Below are 25,977 nucleotides of genomic sequence, written 5' to 3'. Positions count from 1 at the left end.
TCTAAAGTGATCTATAATTTCCACCCAGAATAACTTGCAGGGTATCTTACATTTAATTCTGCATTGGTCCTCGGTTTGAATAATAATTTATTCAGATTATATCAAATCATGCCACTCTCTTCCCTTATTTTATCAATCATGCTTCTCTGAGATTGGATTTCAATTTTCAGTGGCTGGATGGACTATATCACAACTTTGTCAGTGCTATAATAAGTATTGCTCCAATTAATTTTCTTATCCCGATTACCTTGGAGTTCACCCTTGAATCTTTCATTAACCTTCAATAAACCTTGCAATGATTGATCCTTCATGAATCGATTATTAATTCTTGAATTATTCTCCATGAATCGATCAAATCGACACCGTAATCAATGTTTTCTTCATGAATCAGTAAAATGTATAATAAATGTTATATAATTCTTCAAAGAACAATGTTGATCGTCAATAAATGATGTTTTGATTTCTAAAATGATTCATGTTTGGAAGTGATTGATAGATTTTTCGATAATCTTCTTCTTCTTCTTCTGGCTTTACAGCTGGATGTGAGCTTTAGCCTCTCGCACAAAAGCCCTCCACACATCACGGTCACATGCCTTTCGTCTCCATGCTCCTATCCCCATCTTTCGGAGATCATCCCCCACTTCATCACTCCATCGGTTGCTTGGTCTCTCCTGTCGTCTTCTGCCCTCAATCCTGGCCTTATAAATTGCTCTTGGCATTCGATGTTCTGCCATTCTCTCAACATGACCAGCCCAGCGCAATCTTTGTGATTTAATGAAACGGACCACCTGAATTTTTCCTCAACCTCAAGAATTTCATTTATTTCATTGTTCGATCTTTTTTCGAGAATCATTTACTTCAATATAATGGTTACAAAGATTGAATTGAAAGTTTTATAGAAGTATTAATATTTCTAAAAACATTCACTCAAACTTACCATGATTATGAAGGTGTGAGCAGATGACTAGTAGCACAGCTACCACCCTTGGTAGCCATGATGACATTTTTATTCGTTAATTCGCATTCGACGTATCCTGAAACAAACAAACGGAAACTATAATCAATATTTATTGAAGAAAAAGCAGAATCACATGTTGCTTCCCTATCTAAATTTTACCAAAAAAACAATTCACCTAAATCAGGGATACCTCTCCCTCAAAGAATTCCAAGAACACAGTCTGCGTCCAAGATTCCTCTGTGGGAATCTTCTCCCATGTGGGCACTTCTGCCTACATTATCCAGTTGATATGAAACAAAATCAAAATTTTTTCCCATTTTATTCCAATGTAACAGATTATACTGTAAAGACCAAAAATGGTTATATCAAACAAAATCAAAATATTTACCATTTTATTTCAATGTAACAGATTATACTGTTTGGACCAAAAATTACAAACTCGTGATATCTCTGGAATAATATTTATTAGGTGATTTTTATGATCGAACATCCTCTTAATGTGATTTATGGAGTGAAATAATTTCTCAACGACTAGGTCATTTATACTCTGTGGTCTATGCACCAGATTCCAACACAAAGTGTCCTCAATATATCCAAATGCTGATAACCCGAAACAATGTTGAATTCTGTAGGGTAGAGTTTGAAAAACTATCGCCAACTAACTTAATTCCAGTTTTCAGATCTTCCAGCCAGATATAAACTAAATCATCTGCATTTGCATACTCTCAACATTCCTAGTCACTGGTTTATCTTGAATGTTGCACTTCTGGTAGATTCTAGTTCCTTGAACTTGAATTATGTTTTGAGATCTTCCTCTGTGATATGAGATTCATCTTGTGCTAGCTGATTCCTCTGCAATACTTCAAGCTATTTTTAGACTTCTCTGGAGATATGCATTTTGTAGGAGCTAGAATCTTGTAAAATGAGTTTCATTCTGGATGTTGTTGTATATGATTGGATAATTTTTTTAAATATTTGATTGTATGGGAAGTACAAATATAAGAAACTTATACCAGTCTCACCAATCTACAAACGTCTAGTATAGTTAATTCATACAAAATAAACTTTGACAGGGAAATATATTGCATAATGGTGATCATGGACACGGAAAGTAAGTAATTCATACAATCTTCTCTGGTCAAAATTTTGGAATCACTAGTGCTCATGAATGAAATGTATAATTTAATTCATTACATTACACTATAATATATATCATAGCTCAAATATATATTTTAGTTTAGTCATTAGTTTTGAAGTGGAAATTGGACTTTTTGAAGTGAAAGTGAAATCTTAACCTTATTTTTTTTGAAACTTTATTTGTAAAAATTTGGGAGAAGACAGTTTTGGGCTATGCCTGTTGTCTTCTCCCAATCATATTATATTTATTATAATCATGATCTGTAATGCCAATGGAATAAATAAATAAATAAATAAATACACCCGTCAAACTACATTTTGAACTGTTGTATAAATTAGAATTGGATCCATATTGGGCGTAAGCCTGTGTTACTATATCCTCAAAGTTGTGTAATTCTGAATGATTAAATAAATAAATAAACGGGCGTAACAGACGCACATTTCTCATCTGATCTGAGTGATTAGATACCAACGTTAACATGGGGTAAACCGCTTACCATTTTATCATCAATTTGTATTGCAAATAAATTTGACTTGCAAATTACCATAGTTGTTCCAAATCGTCATAAAACAGACAAAATTAATTCAACATCCTCAATAATATTTCAACATACTTTGCAAAGCATTGGTATGTTTTTATAGATCTCATTGTTCAAGTTTATTTGAGCTGGGACGTATGATTCTGTTTTCTGGTATGGAAATCTTTTGACGCTAAAGCCATAGTTCCGTTGCAAGGGACAGTAAAAGCATTGATGTTCGTTCATGGAGTAACAGACTGAAATCCACCACTTTAAAATGATGTTCGATATAATTATTATTAAAGTTGAATGAAAAAGACTAAGAAATTGTAAAAAAAAACACAGATTTATTGATACTTAGAAAGACCGGTTTCGGTTATTATTCCATTGTCAATCTCTGATAAACTCAGTTTATCTCAGTTTATCAGAGATTGACAATGGTGTAATAACAATAACCGAAACCGGTCTTTCTAAGTATCAATAAATCTGTGGTTTTTTGACAATTTCTTAGTTTTTTTCATTCAATATGAATAATTACCACAATATCAACTTCTCAACTATACAAAAAGTAAATTATTATAGTTTCTACAAGAACAGAGACTGGATTTGAATCACATACCCTACATCTACGTGAATATTGAAGATTTACAGGACATACTAATTTGACCCCATACTGTAGCCTTTATTAAGAAGTTTTCTCCCAACTTTATCGTAATTGATAATGGAGTATATGTAGTCTTTAGTTAGTGTCCATCTATCTTACTCCTAGTTGGTAATGAAGTGTACTACGAGGAAAGTTACCGTACTTGACTTTTATCCATGTTCAAACACTTGCGCAAGAACGTTCAAACGTAACTAGTCAAGTTACAAGAACTTGAACTTGTATCTTGTCAATAACAAAGAGGTGGATGACCTAAGCGTGTAGTAGCCTTTACCTTGACTCTGCTATGAAGAGAGTGGTCCAATTCTATTCTATAAAGGAGTGTGCTATCTATCGATTTGCCAGCTTGCTCTCTTTCTTCCGTTCACTCTCATACTATTTCCATCTCTTACAATCGTATTATTCTCATATTTATCTGTCTCTTTCTTTCAGAATGCTAAAACCAGTTATGCAGATCGGTTAATCTACATTTTCTTCCTTGATGTTTGCACACGTCCTCAGGCTACAAACCTATATAGATATGCAACTTTGAACACGTTTTTATATATTTTTTATGAGCTATAAAGTTTTCATTCTATTTCCAGACATCTGACAGAGAATGAGAACGTGCACACCAGTGTAAACGGCCAAAAACAAATATTCCGAGACAGAGATAACTGATAACACTTTTGAATGGTGGATGCTCCATCATGTTCACTCTTCAACGTGGGCTGGCAAAGGTATTAATTTCCATTTTTGATTTATTTCTATCTAATACATTAATGACTTATGTTTCTAGATGATAGCTGGCCTGTTATCGCTCGAATTTGTCAAGAAAAACATCACGTTTTTACTAATACTCTTGTAGATTTCAGCGCGCGTCGAATGTCTTCATTCAAAAATGAAGTGGGTTTCGTGGTTGAGTGACAAAATAGTAAAAAAACTGAAATGGTTATTTTTCTTGATAAGTCATTGATCCTGTGGCTAACATCTGGTAGCTATTTTCCTAGTTATGTTTACTGAAGTTGACAAACTTTTCATATAAGAATGAGAGTATGTTTGAAAACTATCGGAGTATGAGAAAATGTGAATAAATTAGACCACACTCATAACTGAGAGTTCATTCAATAAAAGGAGAACATCCTTGATGGAATACAATAATGTTGATGCTTATTCACATTGCATTGTATTTAAATCGCATTCAATCTTAAGAAAATATAGTATATATTTATAACTTTAGAAAATCAGCACTATTCACAATCAGAGTGATGGTACTTATGCCTTGATGGGAAGAAATACTGAATTATTTTCTATTTCAATTTTCTCCTTATGTCGGGTGTGTACGGAACAGGTCTTACTTGTCTATAATCATGAAGAAAAGATAGCTTATGAGAAATTATCCCACCGTATAGGTTGTCTATGTTCCAAATTTTTAAGCCGATTTTTGTTATCTCGAGCCAATTACCATCAACTACTGGCGATTATTACTGTTTTGGCCTGGTGATAGTGTAAGAAAGACACAGTATGAGGTACTACCAGCGTCACATAGCTTCACGAGCAACTTATGCTATACTAGCTATACTCGCTTCGCTCGCCATATCCGTCTAGCCAGGGGACTCCGCCCCCTGGACCCCCGACTGGATCGTCCAAAAATAAGATCAGCGGGCTCGCTTCGCTCGCCTGCATTTTCCGTTCAGGCATGCTTCATACCATCCATTCCACCTACCGTACCGAATTTGAACGTTTTATCTCAATTTGATCTCGAAAATTTGAGAAAACGTAAATAAAAACGCTGGTAAAACACCTGTTACTATATTGGCGTATCTTTGGCGAACAAAGTTCTTCCACCTCAGCTAAACCTGTGTACTAAATTTTTTTAAATATATTTCCATCAATTATTGAAAAAGGTGAGAAAACGCAGAAAAGCTGAGAAAAACGCTGATTTTGGGCGTATCTTTGATGAAATATTAAAGTCATCTCATCACAAAATTTTTAGACCCTAGCTAAACCTCTGTACCAAATTTGATCATTTTCTGTCTACTATACTTGATGAAAGAACTGAGAAAACGCAAAAAAACGCTAATTTTGGGCGTATCTTTGGCGTTATTTCAAATTCCTTTTAACACAACATTATTACACCCCAGCTGAGCTTCAATAGTAAATTTGAACATTTTCTGTTCATTTGATCTCGATAAAGCTGAGAAAGCGCAAAAAACTCTGGGAAAACGCATATTTTGGGCATATCTTTGGCGTTATTTCAAATTCCTTCTAACACAACATTATTACACCCCAGATAAGCTTCTGTAGTAAATTTGAACATTTTCTGTTAATTTGTTCTCGATAAAGCTGAGAAAGCGCAAAAAACTCTGGGAAAACGCATATTTTGGTCGTATCTTTGGCGTTATTTCAAATTCCTTCTAACACAACATTATTACACCCTAGCTGAGCTTCTGTACTAAGTTTGATCATTTTCTGTTCATTTGTTCTCGATAAAGCTGAGAAAACGCTGGAAAACGCAGATTTTGGGCGTATCTTTGGAAATTTTCCCAAATCCGTTCTTAGTGCGCCTCTAAAGGGCCAGCTGAACATACCTACCAAATTTGAACGTTTTTGATCTGGTAGATTGGTTAGTTCTGCGAGTGAGTGAGTGAATGAGTGAGTGAGTCAGTCAGTCAGTCAGTGAGTGCCATTTCGCTTTTATATATATATAGACTTCCTCTATGCTAATCTAGAGCTCATCAGCTTGAAATATATCTGTATCAATTAAACTTGAGCAAAAACTCAATAATAACTGATAAAATTTGGTACCAATATCTTCATCAAAACACAATGATATTATCTTGACTTCAAAACAGAGAATATGAAGAGTAAATCCTTATGATGATAATTAAGTTTGTAGCGTGAATGTTTTTGACAACGTTTTAAGTCAATTCAATTATTAACTTGAAAGCCCTTAAGATACTCTAGTCGAAATACAATCAATAATGGAAGATAGAAATATTATTAAATAGTTGTACAGCACTTTTCTATCTCACTCCAAAACAGCAGATATATTAAATATAAATAATTTGAAGTATTTCCAATATATTAGTATTGTAATGTTTCGTATTGTACGGTACCAGTTACCAGTTTTATTAGTCTTTGAAAACTGAACAGGTAAGATCTGTTCTGGAGAACACGGAGAAAACTACAACAATATGTTGAAGGAAGTAGAAAGATAAAAATCAATTGCATTCATAGAACTATTTTCTACTCTAGCATCGACAAGGATTCTATTGCTTTCCTCTCCCCGCAGTCAGCACACCCGTGTTGAATCCCCACTACAAGCAAACAGCTTTGCTTGCAATTTGTATGCCGTTCGGGTAAGGGTTTAACAGCTTGGCAAGTTCAATAAATAATGCCCGTAATATCCTCTGCTCTGCTCTCTGCTAACTCCTAGTCACGTCACCGTTGATAATGGTCCACTGATATTGAATCCAACTACAAATAATATTCAACTATCGCCGGCCGCAGCCCACTAGTTGGAAATAGGCCTGAACTTCATATAAACACTGTTTAATGTTCAGCATCATATATGTTATTCATTGTAGTGGTTTTGCTCTGGTAGGAAGAGAACATAATATAGTGGGCACGATTTAATCTTGAAGGCATCGAAATTTATTCTGATAATACTTCGTTCTTAATAGTTGGATAAAGCCTGTTGGTATCAAATCATAACAGTTTCTATTGTTTATTATAATGATATTTTGTTTGGAATCTCTGTTTGGTATTAAATCAACAAATCATAACAGATTTTATTGTGTATATGGCTTATTAGCAGTTTCCATGTGTAGCTGGAGAAACGCACGGTAATTTTTCTAATACCGACTGAAATGAGTTTAGTGTAATTATAGCTCAAGTTTTGAGTTCTGAACTTATAAATGTAGTGAAGAGAATCCTGAAAGCTTGAAACTAAAGTTCTGTCAGATTTCTTTTTATTAGAGTTCAGATTTAAAATTATAGAATCCATGGCAAAAGAACTTCTCATAGAAGGAGAGGAACTAGAAGTTTAATAATATCAAGAAAACAAGGATATTGTCAAATTTCACTAAAAATGAAAAAAAAATAGTGAAATTTGACAATATCCTTGTTTTCTTATTATGGAGAGATTTCACAACATCACCATCAATTATACTAATTTTATTTAATAATATTCTCTTCACGTCTTATTTTCTCAAAACCCCGAGATTTGGGAAAAATTCTATATTTGGAAGATATAATGGCAAGTTCAATTGAAGTCATACTATTATACCAGATTACAGATGGAATTAAATGGAGAATGCATTTATTCAAATGCTAATTAATGTTTGGATAGTAGTTCTCATCGAAATTCCATCTAGCTGTTAACCCTGTTGTCAATGTCTGCAGTAGCAGAAGTCTTCGGGGTGATTTACAGCATTTATTTAGGATTTTCGTTAAATAACAATTATATTATACCAGAGTTCATAATTTATTCTCTCCATAAATATTGTCTTGAGAGGTCTATGATCTTGATGCTAAACCTCTGAAGAAACAATATGTGACTGAAATCTGATTTAGTTAGTTTCTACAAACACTGTGTATCATTTTCAATTTCCTATTCCAAACCTCTTCTAAATTAGTTAAGAATAATTTTTCAGGATTCGATGCTACAAAACCGAAGAAATTGATCTGTTCATCTCATTCAAATCTTGAAAAACTCAGTTTCTTCCGTAGAATAAAAATTACCTATATAATTTCTATTGAATTATATAGCGGTTTAGTATTCACTGACGAGAATAATAGTTGTGAGACAAAATAAAAAGAATTTAGGAAATGCCAGTAACATTTTGTTTGGAAGTAGGAGATGATGCACTTGTTTGTTGGCTCATCTCCAAGACTGTAGCACAACTTTCCTGGGTGAGGCAGGTCACATGAGTTCATATGACGTCATTCTATTAAAACCATTCGACCTTCCCGGCCAAGGGGTGTGCTAAATCCCCCATTAAATACCGTAACGTGAACTTTACGCTGTGCATATTTTTCGTCCAAACTTTAAAGATTGAGGCAGGAGTCTTATCAATTATTAATGATTGCTTCCCTTTTTCGGCTGAACTTTATAGGTGTCCAACTTAGAAGACTTATCAATTATTGATGGGTCATAATTTAATGGTCCACGCTCTCGGCTACTGATACCGGGTCCCCTTCTTCTTGTTGATTTAAAGGCTGGTCTGGCATATTTCTTCCATCATTCCCCCGCAGTGTCTGTGTAAGCTCAAGCTTTCAAGAAGGAGATAAACGTTGGCGGAAAAAGTGTCAGCCTTAAATTTGCACTACTAGGAAACCTCTTGTGGAAATTATGACACACTCGCAACAAATTTTTCCATAGACTAAACACATTCCTCTTTGCTGTTTCTACATTTTTTTTTTATTTGTCCTCTTGAATTGTTGAATAAGTTTTCAATCTCTCCAAAACCGTTCTTGTAAAGTCTCTCTAATAATCATTGTCTAGAGTCTTCGGGATAATTGACATTTTAATCTGACATTTTGTTTTAATTTGGTTTAAATTGTTCTAAATGGCTCAAATATTGTTCCAATTTGGTTTAATTTGATTTGATTTCAATCATTAACTTATAATGTATTCATTGGCATTAGAACAAGAAAATGAAATCCCTCATTCATTTCTATCTCTCCAATTCAACTCACTGTGACATCGAGACTGTCATGTTTAATTCTAGAAATATTTTGTCATAATTCATATCCAATAATAACGATAATTCATATTCGATATTACACTGGTTTATTCTAGATTAGAGTCACTGATAGTCTTCATTCTGATAATACGTCTTATAAGAATTCTATAATTGTTTTAAATGGAAAATTAAAAATTCTCTGTAACTTACTGTTTCATTGTCCTAGTGGTATGATACACCCATATCATGATGTTATGAGAGTTAACCATTATTTTAACAAAAAAATTAATTATCAATACATATGAATGAACATTAGTTTTTTTTTGTTTTAGTGATCAATAGGATTTGTAGCACTCATATTAATATTGGGGGTTCCTTCCATATTTATGGAAATGGATCTCAATTCAGTTCTTTGAGTCGAATGATTCACAAGTTTAATTAATTTCAAGTACCTCCAGTAGTACATAATTTAGTGTTTTATTTCGAATATCTTGTGATAAGTGTGTGATAATCATACTACTCGTATTATGGCAGTTGCAAGAAGCATGCAATGATAATGTCATGTCAATCACATGAAAACTACCTGTTGTAGATAATGCTAATTTATTCTTTCACATATGAATCATATTTACAAGTTCACACAAGAAGAAAAATAAAACGAAATGAAGAATGAGAATGCAAAAAGATGGTAATTCTAAATTATAGACCAATCACTGTTGTTGGCACATAGAACATCTAATTCATGACTTGAGTTATGCATCTTCCAGCAGTCGTAAATCAAGTTGAGGCTAATTTTTTATGACGGTTACTCTGTGGAGGATGAGCAACAGAAAATTCCGACCTCCCCATGAACCAGTAAAACATTTGTTGACTTGTGTCAGATGCTTCAGCGTTCACTTTCTTCTTCAGTTTGCTACTTTTTTTGTTTGTTCGCAATAAATTTTTACTTTTTTTTAACGCAAGGATACTTGTGGAGTCTGGAAGGTATAATGAGAGGTAAGCAACTATCATCCTGTCTGGTTCATCTGTTGATTATGCTCAACCTCATGTTGAAAGAAGATAGAGAGAGAAAGAAAGGGAGTGAGAAAGAAAATGCAAACCATGAGGTGAAGCTAGAGCTCAGGAAAATAGATGCTTTTCCTCTAGCCATTTTTCATCATAGTCGGGGACGATTCCTGTCTAGATTTTACTGGACTTCAAAGATGTTTCATCTGAAGTAGGCCTATAAACATGGAGGATTTACACAAACTATTTACACTTCATACTATAACAAATCTCACACTATGCTCCATCCCTTACCAACCAAATTGGACGCTAGCAAAATCACCTGTTTGCGTGCACCCTCAGGCTTCAAGTTTATATGAAAGGGTTTTATTGAGTTTAAGAAGTCTATGGTATGCTAAATTATTATTTACAACGGAATTCTTGTTTCCGGGTTCAAAGTATTCAGGATCATGTGCAAAAGGGAGTAAAAGATACATGAATAAATAAATAAGAAAATGGACTGAAAGTTCACATATATATCTTATAATAAAATCAGAAGAATTGATGGTGATGTTGTGAAATCTTTCCATAATAAGAAAACAAAGATATTGTCAAATTTCACTAAAAATTTATCAAAAACTTTAAAACAGAACCATGGTTTCACGTAGTTAACCAACGCATCATCAGCTGTACTGAGGAAATCAGTTCAGTTTTTCTTATTATATATCTTATGTTTATTTTGCTTCATAAACATACATTTATTTTTTAGTAGACTACCATTCTCAAGAGAAGGCATTTGGTGGGTTATAGAAAGCATTTGAATTAAAGGGTTCGCTATTAGTGTTTAACGTTATTTGGATAGCAAACAAATTCATAAAAGTTCAGAAAACAACATTCAGATTTTCATTTTTCTTCATATATTCCTCAAAAATTCAAAATAGCTTAATGCGTGTAATGATACGATGCTGTGTGCGAATTCGTGTAATGAAACATTCAGGATATTCATCGGTTCTCATGTCTTCTATCAGCATAAGTTTTCAATAGAATATCATTCTGATAGAACATTTATAATATCCACTTACATTAAATTTACTCATTCTATTAAAAATTATTCGGTATTTGAAAAGACAACTCAATCCATATTCCTTCTATTTAAAGACTGCTTCCAAATTAAGGTTTGAAGCAGTTTTGGGCAAATGCCTGTTGTTTTTACCTGGATTGTATTTGCATATGAATAAATGAATAAATAAATATTTCGATAGATGTTAACTGCTCCGATAATATTAGATGTTCATCTCTCCAATATCGAATCGATTCATTAGAGATAGAAGAAAGATGGTAAATTTTAATAGCTTAGAAGACTGTACATCTTTCTCAGATACTGGAGCACCCCAAGCTATTTTACTGAATCTATTAATAGAGAGGTAAAAATAGTTCCTGTGCTATTTATATTGAGAAAATATTTCTAAAATCTCATTAGCATTATATTACATGGCAAACTACTTCTAATGAAGGAATGCATACAATATTCAACAAAACTATGTGGAATCAAGCTGGGAAACTGAAGATTAGAGCATTAGCGTGATTATAGTGCTAGATAGAAGATCGTAGGCAACTCGTCGTAAATCTAGTTCCTCGCGCTACAAGATTTCGTTTTTGGCAGCTCATAATTTTGAAAACCGATCACGATAACACGGTGAATATTTACTGCCTTTATTTTGTTAACTGTTGAGCGGCTAACGGTAACTAAATAGAGATATTAAAGTATTGCAATGTAGACAAGGCTCCGCCTAACTAACACATGATAAATTACAATTCTGTTCCGAGTAAATAATTGTTTGTGCTTTTGACTGGTGGTGTTGTTTACATGTAAGAATGGTGTTGACAGTAATTACGTTGAACATGTTACAGGAGTTGCATGACGTACATCGGAACGGATATGAAGTGATTTGGGCAGAAAACCATGGGAACGACATTCTGGACTGGAGGAATTTGGAAATGGAGACACGTGAGTTTTGTTATGTTTGTGTATTTAAATGTTGATCTTACTTCTTCTATTCACTTGGGAGGAGTAGTCTGGGATAATATTTGTATCACTATTTCATTCATTGATTGAGTGCTTTATTTATGCAGATTACATATTACCTACTTAAAATATATTTGAATTAGTGCAATGAATTATACATGAGAAAGATCGGCAGGTGAAACAATTATTATGGCTTTTGGTGCAAAAAAAATGTCGGAGAATTGTAGACTTCTGAAGTACTTGATATTAGATAGATCAATGAGAAGAAGAATAGAATGAAGAATGTGTTCAGTTGTCAATGAATATAATATACTACTATTCCAAATGTATTTTATATCGAACATTTTACTTTCCTTACCCTATTACCATAGGCAAGGAAAGTATGCTTTCCGAAAAAATTAAGGTACCCCAATTCCTATTTCTATACGTTTCAAGGTCCCTTGAGTCCAAAAAATTGGTTTTTGGGTATTGGTCTGTATGTGTGTGTGTGTGTGTGTGTGTGTGTGTGTGTGTGTGTGTGTGTATGTGCTTCTGTGTACACGATATCTCATCTCCCAATTAACGGAATGACCTGAAATTTGAAACTTGAGGTCCTTACACTATAAGGATCCGACACGAACAATTTCGATCAAATGCAATTCAAGATGGCGGCTGAAATGGCGAAAATGTTGTCAAAAACAGGGTTTTTTGCGATTTCCTCGAAAACGGCTCCAACGATTTTGATCAAATCCATACTTTTAAAAGTCATTGATAAGCTCTATCAAATACCACAAGTCCCATATCTGTAAAAATTCAGGAGCAAATCTATGCAAAGTTTGATTTTAGATTCTCAATTATAAGGCTTCAGATACAATTTGAACAAAAAATTCCAAGTAGAAAAGATTGAGCATAAAAATCTCTAAAGTGCTATTGTCCTGTCACCAGCTGGCTCAGATATTTGTTTATAAGTTAGTAGACTTGAGATGTGCGTGAACAGTAGCGTCAGGTGATCAATTTTCATAACGGCAAGGAAAGTTGTGTGATTGCGCCACACCAGATTTTATTACAAATTGTGATGTATATATCATCATTTGTTGTCTTTGGATGTGATGAATGAATTTGAATTTCAATTTGTTCTGGACTGCTGTAGCTTTGAGAAATACCATAATATCCTCCATCTATTGATGACTTCATCTCTATCCTCATCCATTGAGAAATATCCTCCATCTAAAACCAAATAATACTCAAGATGGAATGGAGAAAAGAGATTGTAGACATCGGGGTTTGAAAGTTGACAAAATGGAATGGAGAAATTGAAAACAAAAAGGATATGGGGATTGAGATTTGAGTTGATACATGGAAGAAAATAATTGCAGAAACTATGTGCATAGTTTCAAGTTGATTATGTGACAGGAATTTTATGCTCTTGGGATATTTTGTTATTGTGGAATAAAGATTATTTAATTTGAGATTGGAGATTCAAGAATAAAATATTATAAACATCGGAGGTAACAGAATGGAATGGGAAAATTGAAAGAAAGGAGATGAAGATTGGAGATACGAGGAGAGAAGATTGTAGACATCGGAGGGAACAAAATAGAATGGGGAAATTAAAAAAGGGATAGAGATTGGAGATATGAAGAGAAGAAATTGTAAACATTGGAAGTAACAAACTGCAAAGCCAAAATCAAAAACTAAACATAGGAAGGACTGAAGAGAAACAAGCCGTCAGGTATGTAATGCTATTTGTGAAGAAGCACGCCTATCCCTTCACATTAAACTCGCTAGTTCCGAATGTCAGTTATGCAACTCTGGTGTCGGCATATAAGTAAGCAGATTTTATCACTCAATTTAACAGACATGTTACGTTAATGGCATGACATCGCTGAGATGCAACGGCCTTGGATGACCTTCGGCCACAATAGATATAGATACACTACATTAGCTACAAAAATAGATATATTGTGAGTGTAAACAGGCAGCTTTTCTGCCACAAAATATATAGATACATCTACATTAGCTACAAATATAGATATATTGTGAGAGTTAACAGGCCACTTTTCTGCCAAAGAATATCCAGATACATCTACATTAGCTACAAATATAGGTATGTCGTGAGTGTTAACAGGCCGCTTTTAGCTCTGCCTCTTTCCTCCAAACCATATATGAGAATGCAGTTTTAAAGCCTACTGAGGTGAATGGTCTCATTTGAACACACGCTTCCTTCTGACTTCCAGCTATGCAATTTATAACATGTTATTTGGCTGCCGAACTTGTGTGATTGTTTTCTGAGTTATAATTATAATTTCTCGGCTCTGAATTAGTTGCTCGGTTGGAGTTAGTTGATTGGTTTGGGTAAATTGGAAATGGGAGATTATTCATGGGTTCGGCTTTATTTTCAAAATGAGTTGGCTGATGAGTTTGTAAATTATTAGTTTGTGCTGATGGGTTTGAGTGGATTTGAAATTTATAATTTGTGATAAATGATTCAACTATCGAGAAATTTCGGTAGATTTCAGGTCCATAAAGTCTATAAGGTGAAGCTTTCAAGTTGAGAAGGACATTAAAATTATTGTAAGAAGAAGGAGAATCAGGAGGCAATATGGGTATTGGGGAAATTGGGGTATTTGGAGATGAAATATAAAGATGTCTATTTGAAGTGATAAAACTTGTTGAAAATTAAACACTGACAGTAATTGAACTTTGAAGTAACTCTATTCCACAAAAATTCATTTTGACTCATTATGAATTATGACTCATTTTGACTCATATATCATGAAATACCATGACTCATATCACAACAGATAATACTGTTCTTTTCATGTCTTGGAAACACAATAATCTTAGGAAAATGAAAAATATTCATGTTACCTGATAATCATGAAAATAAAAATCAAATTTGAAAAGAATTGTATCATCCACATTTAGCATTCGAAGGTATATTCAGGAATATTAAACAAATTATTTATTTATTTAAAAATATACATATTTGAGGGCCATGAAATAAATCCCATTCTTGCCCTAATAACGCACTTTGAGCATGAAATTTGAAAAACAATAAACGGAAAGAAAAATAAATAACTAATACTGTCGAGTATTATGAAGTCAACATAATATTCAAACAATTCTCTACAATCCAGTTTCGTAAGGTCAAAGAGTCCTATCAAATTCGTTTTATAATGTTTTTCTAATTCGATTAACAGTTGATTGAAATACCTCTCGGCGACCGTTATTTCATGTTTAAATCTTTAATGGATTCGTGTTTAGATGTGTTGCGAATAGATTTCATGCCAGCTTCTTTCTCTCGAATATTATTTTCGCCATGCATACCGTTCTGACAGCACTCTGCTTTTTTGGAATAACAGAGTCCAGTAATTTTCCGTCTTTCATCTAAGGAAGATGAAAGAGTAGAAAAAGTGAACTGGATGAAGAGAAAAAGGAAAGAATTTTGTTATTCGGTTGGCGAATATTAAATTAGCCTGAAGTGCAAAAGAGGCGAGTTAATGGAATTTGAAGTGTACAGCTGTATGTATACGAGCTGACAGGTAACGTCTGGTTTAATATTAGTATGGGTAGTCCTTCGTAATTGATTTTAAGAACGTACTTGTCTTTTCTTCATTATCATTCTTCCTTCCACTCCTCTACGTTTTGGGAGAAACCTGCTCAAAAAGGCACCAAAAGAGTGCCTAAAAAAGAATGGTTCAAAACAGAAAAAAATATTTTCCAGGAGAAGAGAGCTGTACTTCATGAATGTGAAGAAATTTTCTGTCTTTTTGTGAAGATGATTTTGTGGTAGATATTCGTATTGAATGAAAATGGTTTGATAATTTCAAAATCACTGATTCAAAAAACAATTCAAGATAAAGGTTTCAGTTGTTATACTATTATGAATCTCTGATGAACTGAATCTTAAAAATTGAGCATCTGGAATATAAATAGTATGAATGAAGCTGTACAAAGATGTTGACAAAATAATGAAGGTTGAGCTCCACTATCATTGGCTGAGGTTAGACACTCCCTTATTTTCTACCCTTGTTTTTTGTTGTAGTTATTGTATTTTCGTATTCTCTGTTTTTCATAATTGTATATTATCATATTCTTTTTCATGCTATCCATTTAGTTCTGTTAGTTACTGAATTTCTCTTCATATGGTGTTGTTAAACAGTTCTTAAGACCAAATTTAAAATACTTGGGCGTGTCTAGTCAATCGGCGAATGACAGTAGAGCACTAGAACTAAGCCTTCATTGGCCAACAGATAATGGCCAATCGTAGGGCTTCATCCATACTATAGATTCTGCTGATCAATGTTTAATCTTCCAGTCTACTAGAGATTGATTATGTTGAAACAACTGAAACTGAGATTGAAACTAGTATATCAATTTGTTTTATATAAAGAAAGGATTGGTTTTGATAATATCTTGTCGGTTCATTTAATATGGAGAAAGATGATTCTGGACGTGCAGTTAGTCATAATCCAAGTTTGGTTGGAGCTGTCTCATACCATATACGAGATTTTGAAATTGTTTATCAAAGTTGATGAATTGTTCAAAGCTGACGTTCTTGACGTGTTCATGATGATTATGATACATGATTAACAAGTAATGATACCAATAAGCATCATTTGATAATTGATTTTTGGGATCTGGGAAACTGGAACTGTATGATGCAAGAAAAATACTAAGGCATACTGATTACTGTTAATAATAAAACATTTTTTTTATCTTTTCATTATTCAAGTATGAATCATCTCCTCAACTATGAGACCAATACCGTCTTGTTTTCATCAATTGAAGAAATAAAACTAGAAAGAGTCCCGAATGAATGATAGATACACGACCCCCTGTCGTAATTTTTTCTTCAAATTTTATCTCCACGTGTGGTTCTGATTGTGCCCGCTATTGTTAGCCGTCAATCAATTTATTTGATGATCGCCTGACTGTTGATCAATATCGATTGATTAGATCATTATCAAGGTCACTGGTTCATCAGATCTCATTGCGCTTCCAGTAAAAAAATAGAGATTCGATTGAGCAACAAATTTATTGAGTTGCGGGGTGGTTTATTTCAATCTAATGATTTGAAGTGATGAATATCTGAGTATTGATTTTATAAGAGTTTCAAATCCCTATTTGAATAATGTATTAGTATGAGAATCAGACTTTTCAAATTTCTCCACACCTACAGATTCTCATATTTATCCTATTATATTAAGCGAGCAATTTCTGTATCTATATATCTGGTTATTTTTATATCTGGTTATTTGTATATCTGGTTATTTGTATTATCTGGTTATTTGTATATCTGGTTATTTTTATATCTGGTTATTTTTATATCTGGCTATTTTTATATCTGGTTATTTATGTTTAACGGATCTCTAAAACGGCTCTAACGATTTTCACGAAATTTAGAACATAGTAGGTTTATGATATAAAGATTGCACTAGGTCTCATCCTTGGGAAAACTCGCTGAACGACATTAAAAGGATAATAATTCATCCCTGGCTGAACCAGCTGTGGATAGTAAAAAAGTGAGTGAGCGGTGAGTATGTGAAAAATCAAGATATTGCATCCCCGAAATTCATAAGATGACGTATAGCAGGCTGTGAAATATAAACATGATCATTTTAGAGAATTGTGTTCTGTTTATCAATAAATAAAAATAACGAGCGAAGCTCGGTGCCCCGATATTCACTTCAAAGCGTCAAACCTTTATTGATAGTATAGTACTGATTCTGTGATATTTCAACAGAATTCTCAACTTTGTAAATTGCAATTAAAAGGTATTCGAACTACGGTTCAATATCTCAAGTTTTCATTGTGAGATGAGTCCATGGAGGTCTAGTACTTAATTGTAAATTCGATAATTGAAATTTTTTAATTTTTGTAATCTATTTGTAAAGTACTCGAAAATTGCCACTACATTAGTAGTAATCGCCACAAAATCGCCTCGATTGATCGCACTACAACTATAGATGTTATTTACTCAAACAGTTATTTTTTTCACATTACTATCTACAAATACATGATTCTAGATTTATATTTCTACTGGAACCAGATTATTTCGTATTCAGTGGGGATTCTCCATTGTTTGTTGTTGTTGTTAGACTCATGCTCCTCTTCTTGTTAACACGTGGGAATGGATTTGTTTTGACAGTGTGTTAAGTATTCCGTTAAACCTCTTCAAATATGTGTCTCTATTTCTAAATTGGTAGTACAGTATTTGAACTCACAGCTAATGATAGTCTATAAGTGTTGGTAAACAAGTCATCATCCATCCTCTACACTTCTGGTATCTTTTGAGAGATCACCTCGCTTGGATATTATATTTCGCTAGAATTTTCTTTTCAACTTGCTTTATTAACGGTTAAGTGTTAAGGGAGAGGGTATCCTTACATACCCTTTTCTAAAGGACAACTAAAGGATGAAACATGGACAACTAAGGGCTGGTTTCCGAGCTCGGGATTTAGTCAAGTCCTAGACTTTAAACAGCTGGAGTCAGAAAATTGGCTTTCCAAAACGGGGCGTAGTCGCAGCTTTTATAACAGTAGTCGTAGTTTTTATTTCCTCATTTTTATAATTGGAAACGTTTTTCCTTGACGAAATTAGACATTTCCAAATAATTCAAAATAGCTGAAACTTGACAATATTTTCTCTTTATTTTATTTTGAGTTTAATTTTCTAGTTTTTCGAAATTTAATTAAAAACGTGACTAAGACTATGACTGCGACTACGCCCCGTTTTGGAAAACCAATTTTCTGACTCCACCTGTTTAAGAAAAATCCCGAGCTCGGAAACCGGCCCTAAATGTTCAAACTCAAAAAAAATGGACAACTGAAGGTTCAAACTCCACCGTTTCATGTGATATCATTCGAGTTATACATCAATTCTTGCATATTCCTTCACCTATCTATGTTCCATATTATTGTAGAACTCTTTAGTCCGTATTTTAAAAAGATTCATCATGTTATTTTACTCTCACTATTATTTTATTTTTTAACGCTAGAACGTAAGTTTAATTTTGTCTTGTTAAACTCACGACAAGATGTATAGTATTCTCATTTGGATACTGCATGGAGAATCAACTAGTAAATGAAATGAAAACTCAGTTCATCAAATAATGCATGTTCTGTACTGTACCGTCATTGATCAGCTGAGAAGCAGAATGAAACAAAACTTTAATACTCCATGATACTTCCCTCAAGTCTTGAGAAAATGCCGTGGATTATAAATTTGCAGATTCTGAGCGACCTATGAAAGTCTGAATCACTAGAGGAAAATATGGAGCCACAGACACTTGGTGACCTAGATAATTGCAGGGAATGACAGATGACATCACAATTTGGGAGGCAAATCATGTGTTTAAGACAACTGTTCAATACAGGGTCAATGGCATTCATGTTGTTCCCACTTGAAGACAATGACAATCATTATATCGCAGATCCGTTGTTGAGCCACCATCAGACAATAGACATATGTTTCTCCATGTATGCATAACATACCTATACATAGGTACAATAACATGGAGTGTGCTAGGTTAGGTGCCATTGAGAACCTGTTGTCATATAGGAACAACGAACTGAATATGAATGAGTTGACTCTCCGATCGACGACTGAAATAACAAGGATGACAAAGATTTGCCAAAATATGTGGAGATGTCTCTGAAGAGCTGCAGGGGTTCTTGTACTTCAAAATACTCGACTATATTTGCACATAGTCTCCAAGTCAGGTCTGGAATATTATGATGACAATGCCAATAGAAAATATTCTGCAGTACTTGAGAACGTTTTTTGTCACAGCTTTTGAAATTTTTGTTTCTGAGCTCAATCGATGATAGAAAACTCTTATCCAAATTAATAAAAACAATATAAAACTTGAAGTACCTTCTATTAAAACATTTTTAAAACTTTTTTTCTACAAGTTTTATATTGTTTTTATTAATTTGAATAACTCGTACCGTATCCAACTTTTTCTATCCAAATTATGTAACTGAGGCAATTTGATAACCTGATAAGACTGGAAAATATCAAGAGTAGAGAATGTAAACAACAGTAGCGATTACTGAGGGGTATATTATGAGTTTTTTTACACGAGTTTATATATATTTAGGAAGAGCAATTTCCGCAAATCCTCCATAAAAAGAGACTTACTGTATTATCGAAAAGAGAGTTGAAATATTTTTAAAGTTTCTATTCTATAATATTCTCATTGAGTCTCACTGATTGAAAATGCTCTAAAAATGTTTTTTCTTAGGACTGCATAAAATACTATTCCAACTGCTAAGACTATTCAAGTGTTGCATTGGTGATTGAATTTTAGAGATTGAATCGAGTACACTATTATTGCTTATCCATGAAGATGGGCAATTCAATTTAAGACTAGCCTATGGATTCTCTCTGGCCCTTATGGTTATGGTGCCTGAGAAGTCTGTAGTCTTCTAATCTGTAGTTTATAAACTGAAGTTTACACTACAGTTTCTCACAGAGCTCTAAATTTCTACAAAGAAGTCCTGCGAACTATCAAAAATCATTATTATGATCAGAACCTTCATTACTATGATCAGGGTAATCATTAATCATTTAATAAGGATAATCATTTTATAATTTAATCAGGATAATCATTTGATATGATCATTACTATGATCAGGACCTTCTTCAGTATCTTAGTATGATGTGGAGGGTGGACAAAACTAACTGTAAACCTACCCAATGCTTTCAAGAAAATATGAAAATAAAATCGCGGAACTTGAATATAAAGAGCCATCGATGCTGAGAGATAGCTGAGAAATAGACACTGGGCGTTCTCTATTGATAGCTAGAGATACTGAGCTGAGACACAGTTCCCAATAAATTGTTTGATTATTGAAGTTTTAATCAAGTACGTGCTGGATGCAATGATTGTTCTTCACCATGTAAGGGCAACTACAGGAAGATAGTTCAAAAATAACATCTTGACTGTTGTTCCTTCCATATTTATCACCCAGACGCTGGTCCAATAGCCATAACAGCTCAATTAATAAAAAGCCTATTTTAGGCGCAAATTATTATAGCGGTCCCTAAGCCTTAGATAATAATTTATACAAACGTTTTGCTGGCCAAGTAACGGATCCGGTCCTATCTATAGGTATAGGGCCAAGCATACCGACTGTCGATGGTATAGTTATCTTAATAGCAACGATGAAATATTCGATGCATTTTGTTTTCTTTGTGAAACCGGTTGTAGGAACACATAAGTGATTTAGTAAATGGTCCTCCCTCCCATACGATTTGCCAGAAGGCCTTTGATAACCGTGTGCTCGACTTTCAACGGGACTTTATTGCAGTAATCGATGGAAAATTATTGATATTAGACATTATAATAACAAATTAGGGAATTCGCTTTAAACTCTGCAGTATTTTATGGAGAAAATTGGGTGATTGAATGATTAGCTCTATATTTTTTCAAGTTCACTAATAATGGATCTAAATTGAAATATTATCTTTGTTGACTTTCAAAGAATCAATATTTATGCTTGTAGCCCATAGCAATGACAGTAGAACTCAGCCCCCATTGGTCAACAATAGATGATCACTCTTAGGGCTTCACCCACACTATATAATATATATTTTATTTTTTATAAATATTATTATGTTGCGCAATGTTAAAGCCTTCAGTATACTAGAGATTGATAATGTTGCAACAACCTAAACTAGTATTTTAAAAAGTTAAATAGGTTTTACCAAATTTGTGGTTTTGACAATATCAAGTCGTTTCAATTAAATTCTAAGAAAGCACATTGATATGAATTTTGTTCTATCAATGAGTGAAATTAGTTAAGGAGACAATTTGATTCAATAAGCTAATAAAGTTTGGAAGGGTAATTAGAAACCCCTTAACTAATTGTTTTGGTAGGCCTGATATTTTGAGCTGATAACCATATCACATACGGTGTTTGATTCACTTCTTCAAAAATTTATTTATTGGTTCGAAGTAATAGTTTCATCTCATCCTGAACTACATATATATAATAGTTAGCACGGGAAGCTTCCTCAAAGCAATAAAATTCTAATATGGACAGCAGGCATGCATTGCTTTATTAAGTATCACTAAAATGTTATTCTATGCTTTAATCGCATCTGAAGATCAGATAATACAGTGTAAACTCTCCTTTTTATTACAGCCATCAAAGAATGACTGTAAAGATAGGTGTTGAGATTGTCTAAACTCCAAACAACTGCACTTTATTTCTGTAGATTCTCTTGGTAATTAATCTGGTCAAACACGAGCCTTTAGCCCCGAAATGCATTCAAAGTAGTAGTTTTTTATCTGTTTTTTATGCTTTATACAAGTAGTTTGCCAAGTTCAGGTTCTGGAGCTGTAAATTACAGAAATAGAAACCACTATGAATGAAACTGAGAATGAGCATTAATTTTGTTTCAAGTTTGTTAAAAAATCTCCAGTTTGACTTACCGGTACTATCAAAGTATATAAGAATACAATTTTCTAGTTCGTATTTTATCATTGATGAGTATCAAACAATAAAACGTTCAACTCCAATAAAACGATACATTCACCATTTTCACAACGATCTGTTCAGATATTTGATAAGAGACTTGCGATACCTTAAGAGGCGTACAGATTTACGCGCCGCGAACATGAGCGATTCACTTTTAATCAGCTGATGCCAAGCTTTTTAAAGGTTTTTCTCGTTTGCTTTAAAGCTGAATAAACCCCTGATTGCTGTCGGATAGTTCTCAATAGAATGTTTTTTTTTATCAAAATTAACCCAAAGTTTCACTTGAAGTATATATATATATATATATTATATATATATATATATTATATATATATATATATATATATATATATATATATATATATATATATATTATATATATATATATATATATATATATTATGTGAAGTTGTTAATTGTAAATCCTTCACAGATGATACGATGTTTCTGATATTTATAAGAGCAGTCTCTAAATTCCCTCTTTTGCGAATAAATTCACAAAAAATTAAGGCCGTCCGGCTCGCAAAATTACTGGGTTCAAACCTCAGCTCTAGCTCAGTGGTAGAAACATGAATTTTATAAATACAAATAATCACCATAAGGTTCAGTGACCGGTGATTGGTAATTCTTACCGCTGCTTCTATGAAGTTCTTGAAGAATACCAATACGGAAAATAGAAGAATATTTGATGACTGATTATCAGTAACCATGTATCACTAGAGAATAATAAGGACCAACTATAGTTGTTTCTAGTTGATTCTTAAAACGCTCGTCGTGAATACAAGTATTCACCAATATACCCTTCCAAAATTCCTTAGAACTTACAACGCCAGTTCTGGAAGCTCTCTGGATCCTTATATGATATAACTGGAACCTTATTAATATAATTTCTTAATATACTTATTCTGGTATATGAGATGAGTATCATCAAAGGATGATAAATATTGAGTGCTCTGAATAAGATTAATATCACTTGATTCAATAATTTTAAGTGCTGCAAAATATTTGTTGATATTAAAACAGCTCAAACTGTATATCACGAGATGAACTAGGATAAAATAAACTTCTACGATTTGTATGCTGACTAAAAAACACAAAATATATTCCCATAAAAAAGATATGCATAAAGTATTCGATATATCTATAATTCACTTAAATAATCTATTTCTAAAATCTGAATAATTATCACAGGCTTTACTAATATTCACAATAGTGAGTTTCAAATTCATAAATATATTATATTTAATACTGGTACTTAGACTTCCAATCAATATAAAATTCTGCAAATAAAAACCTGTTCGGTCTATAGGTTTGATATACTATACTTGGTTCAATTAACAAATTTATAATTAATAAATTAATATTCAAACATGAGATCTCAGGGATTTATATGAATTCGGGCTGTGCATGGAAGTAAGCTTCCTACATATATCAAATAAATTTATAAAATGTTCTTATGAACTATGTGATATTATTCAACACGTGGTGACTCTTAATTTTAATTCAAATTAATTGGAATAGCGCTTTTTTCTTTTTAATTACCCCCACTGGACGTAGAAAAAACGAGCTCGTTTGGTTTGACTTATCACTCACTGACTGAAGTTCTAGCTGGTCTCGTGGATTGAATTAATTATTTCCAATAATTAATTAGGTAGGCTCCTTTCGTCTCTGCTGGGCTAGTGCGTGATCCAGACTTTTATAATTTTCTTTCGAATTAAAGCTATTTTTATGGGAATCTTTACAATTACGAACTCCTTGACAGCACTGAGTTCACAAATAATTAACATTTAATACAAATACTTTACATTAAAAAGGGTCTGGCTTAATAGTTTTAAAATTTTAAAAGGAAGAAGAAAAAACCCTAAACTCCATGTGCATCCTCTCCGGTCAGGATCTTAAGCCAGAAGAAGGAGGTTTTTAGAAAAATTTGCCTCTTCCAAGAGTAATTCTGTAAGCTACTCTCTGATTGGCCTTCAATTTAATAGACTCAATACAATTGGTTGCCTTGGGAATCAGGGCTTCCTCGGCTTTATAATAGAAAAAATTAAATAAAAGAAGTTTTTATACAAATATATGGAGTTGTTTATCTTAAATTGAATTCATAAATAAATCGTAACATACGATTTTAATAGATAATACATTTAGTTTTTATATGAGTTTTGTATACTCTTGATTTATCATGCTTTTTTGGATTATAATAAATATTTATACAGAAATAATAGTTGTTTGTAAGTCTACACATCGACTTCCTTTAGTATACATAATATATCCTTTATGAGTGAATTTTATATGATTCACCGGTCATATGGGTTGATCGAATAATCAGCTGATTCGCTCAGTATTGATTCTAATATTATCGATTTATCCAAGATCGACTAATTCTTTTCAAAATGTAAACAAGTAACTCTAACCTCAATGTTCATGCATTTTATTATTTATAATCCGCCAATAATAAGTAGCCGCTTTATAACTTTTTGATCTTACCAATGGGTTCTCATAATTATTAATCACAATTATACATGTTTTCTTATCATTTGTTGATAATGCTATTACTCCTAATCGCTAATAATACTCGATTTGAGTTGTTTTATCCTTTGGGTAGTCTAACCTTCTTTCTAATTTTATAGTTCTATTACATTTCATTGCTCATTTAAAAATATTTGGTGGTTTTAAATTACCACGTAATATATATTATATATATATATCTATATATATATATATATATATATATATTAATATATATATATATATATATATATATATTAATATATATATATATTATATATATATATATATATATATATATATTATATATATATTTGTCAAATTATAATTTACGTATTATATCTTTTCAATTACCTATCGTAAATAATTAATTTATTTTCTCAATAATGTTAGATGTGATACATAATTATTATAAAATGAATATTGTTTGCTTTATGCGACTCCTCCCCGCACACGGACCTGTCATCCAAGCGGGGAGCCTATTCATATGAATTTATTTTATGTAATTTCATTGTATTTTAAATGAATAAATGAATTTGATTTGATTTGATTTTTATATCTATATCTTATACCGTTTCTGTAAAAATACAGATATAGTCAGCTGATTAAAAGTGAATTGCTCATGTTCGCGGCGCGTATATCTGTACGCGCCTTTATTTAGATAGAATTTAGATAGAGAGACATTGGAGACTTCACTTGCGAGACTTTAAATAGAGACTTGCGCCTGCTAATCTGGTTGAACTGATGACTTTATCCCCCGCATAAAGCCGGTGAGGCTGAATAGAAATCAACGTTACAATTTCGAATGTGAAACTATTGAAGGGTAGCAATTAGATACCCGAGCTAATGCACACAAAATACATGCCTAATAAGTACAGTACATAATAATGGCAACACCCTTGAACGTACTGAGCTTTCATTCGATACTTAGCTACAATATTCTAGCTCTCGTACAATATACTTATCAAATTGCCAACTCTTTTTATCGAATCAAGCGAGTCGAAAATTAAGGAACTGGATACTTTTACATAGGGCTTGTAAAAAATA

At 32.9% G+C, this 25,977-nt stretch overlaps 1 protein-coding gene and 1 long non-coding RNA gene across 3 annotated transcripts in view; one reads left to right on the top strand and one right to left on the bottom strand.

Annotated features, from left to right (window-relative positions):
- The window catches only part of LOC120352648, a 121,439-nt gene that overhangs the window by 22,212 nt on the left and 73,250 nt on the right, over positions 1 to 25,977 (top strand). For both annotated transcript variants that reach the window (XR_005571995.1, XR_005571996.1), the window contains exons 4-5: positions 3,859 to 3,993; positions 11,839 to 11,935. This is a non-coding gene — a long non-coding RNA (uncharacterized LOC120352648). The remainder of the gene's footprint in view (positions 1 to 3,858; positions 3,994 to 11,838; positions 11,936 to 25,977) is intronic.
- LOC111063866 (mucin-5AC) overlaps positions 1 to 25,977 on the bottom strand; it is an 81,152-nt gene that overhangs the window by 22,879 nt on the left and 32,296 nt on the right. The window contains exon 2 of the mRNA XM_039434147.1: positions 938 to 1,034. Coding sequence (XP_039290081.1) covers positions 938 to 1,004 — 67 coding nt within the window. The 5' untranslated portion in view covers positions 1,005 to 1,034. The remainder of the gene's footprint in view (positions 1 to 937; positions 1,035 to 25,977) is intronic.

The sequence above is a fragment of the Nilaparvata lugens genome, chromosome 8 (genome assembly GCF_014356525.2).
Source record: "Nilaparvata lugens isolate BPH chromosome 8, ASM1435652v1, whole genome shotgun sequence".
NCBI lineage: Eukaryota > Metazoa > Arthropoda > Insecta > Hemiptera > Delphacidae > Nilaparvata > Nilaparvata lugens.
The sequence above is the reverse complement of the archived record's forward strand: the minus strand, read 5'-3'. Positions and strand labels throughout refer to the sequence as shown.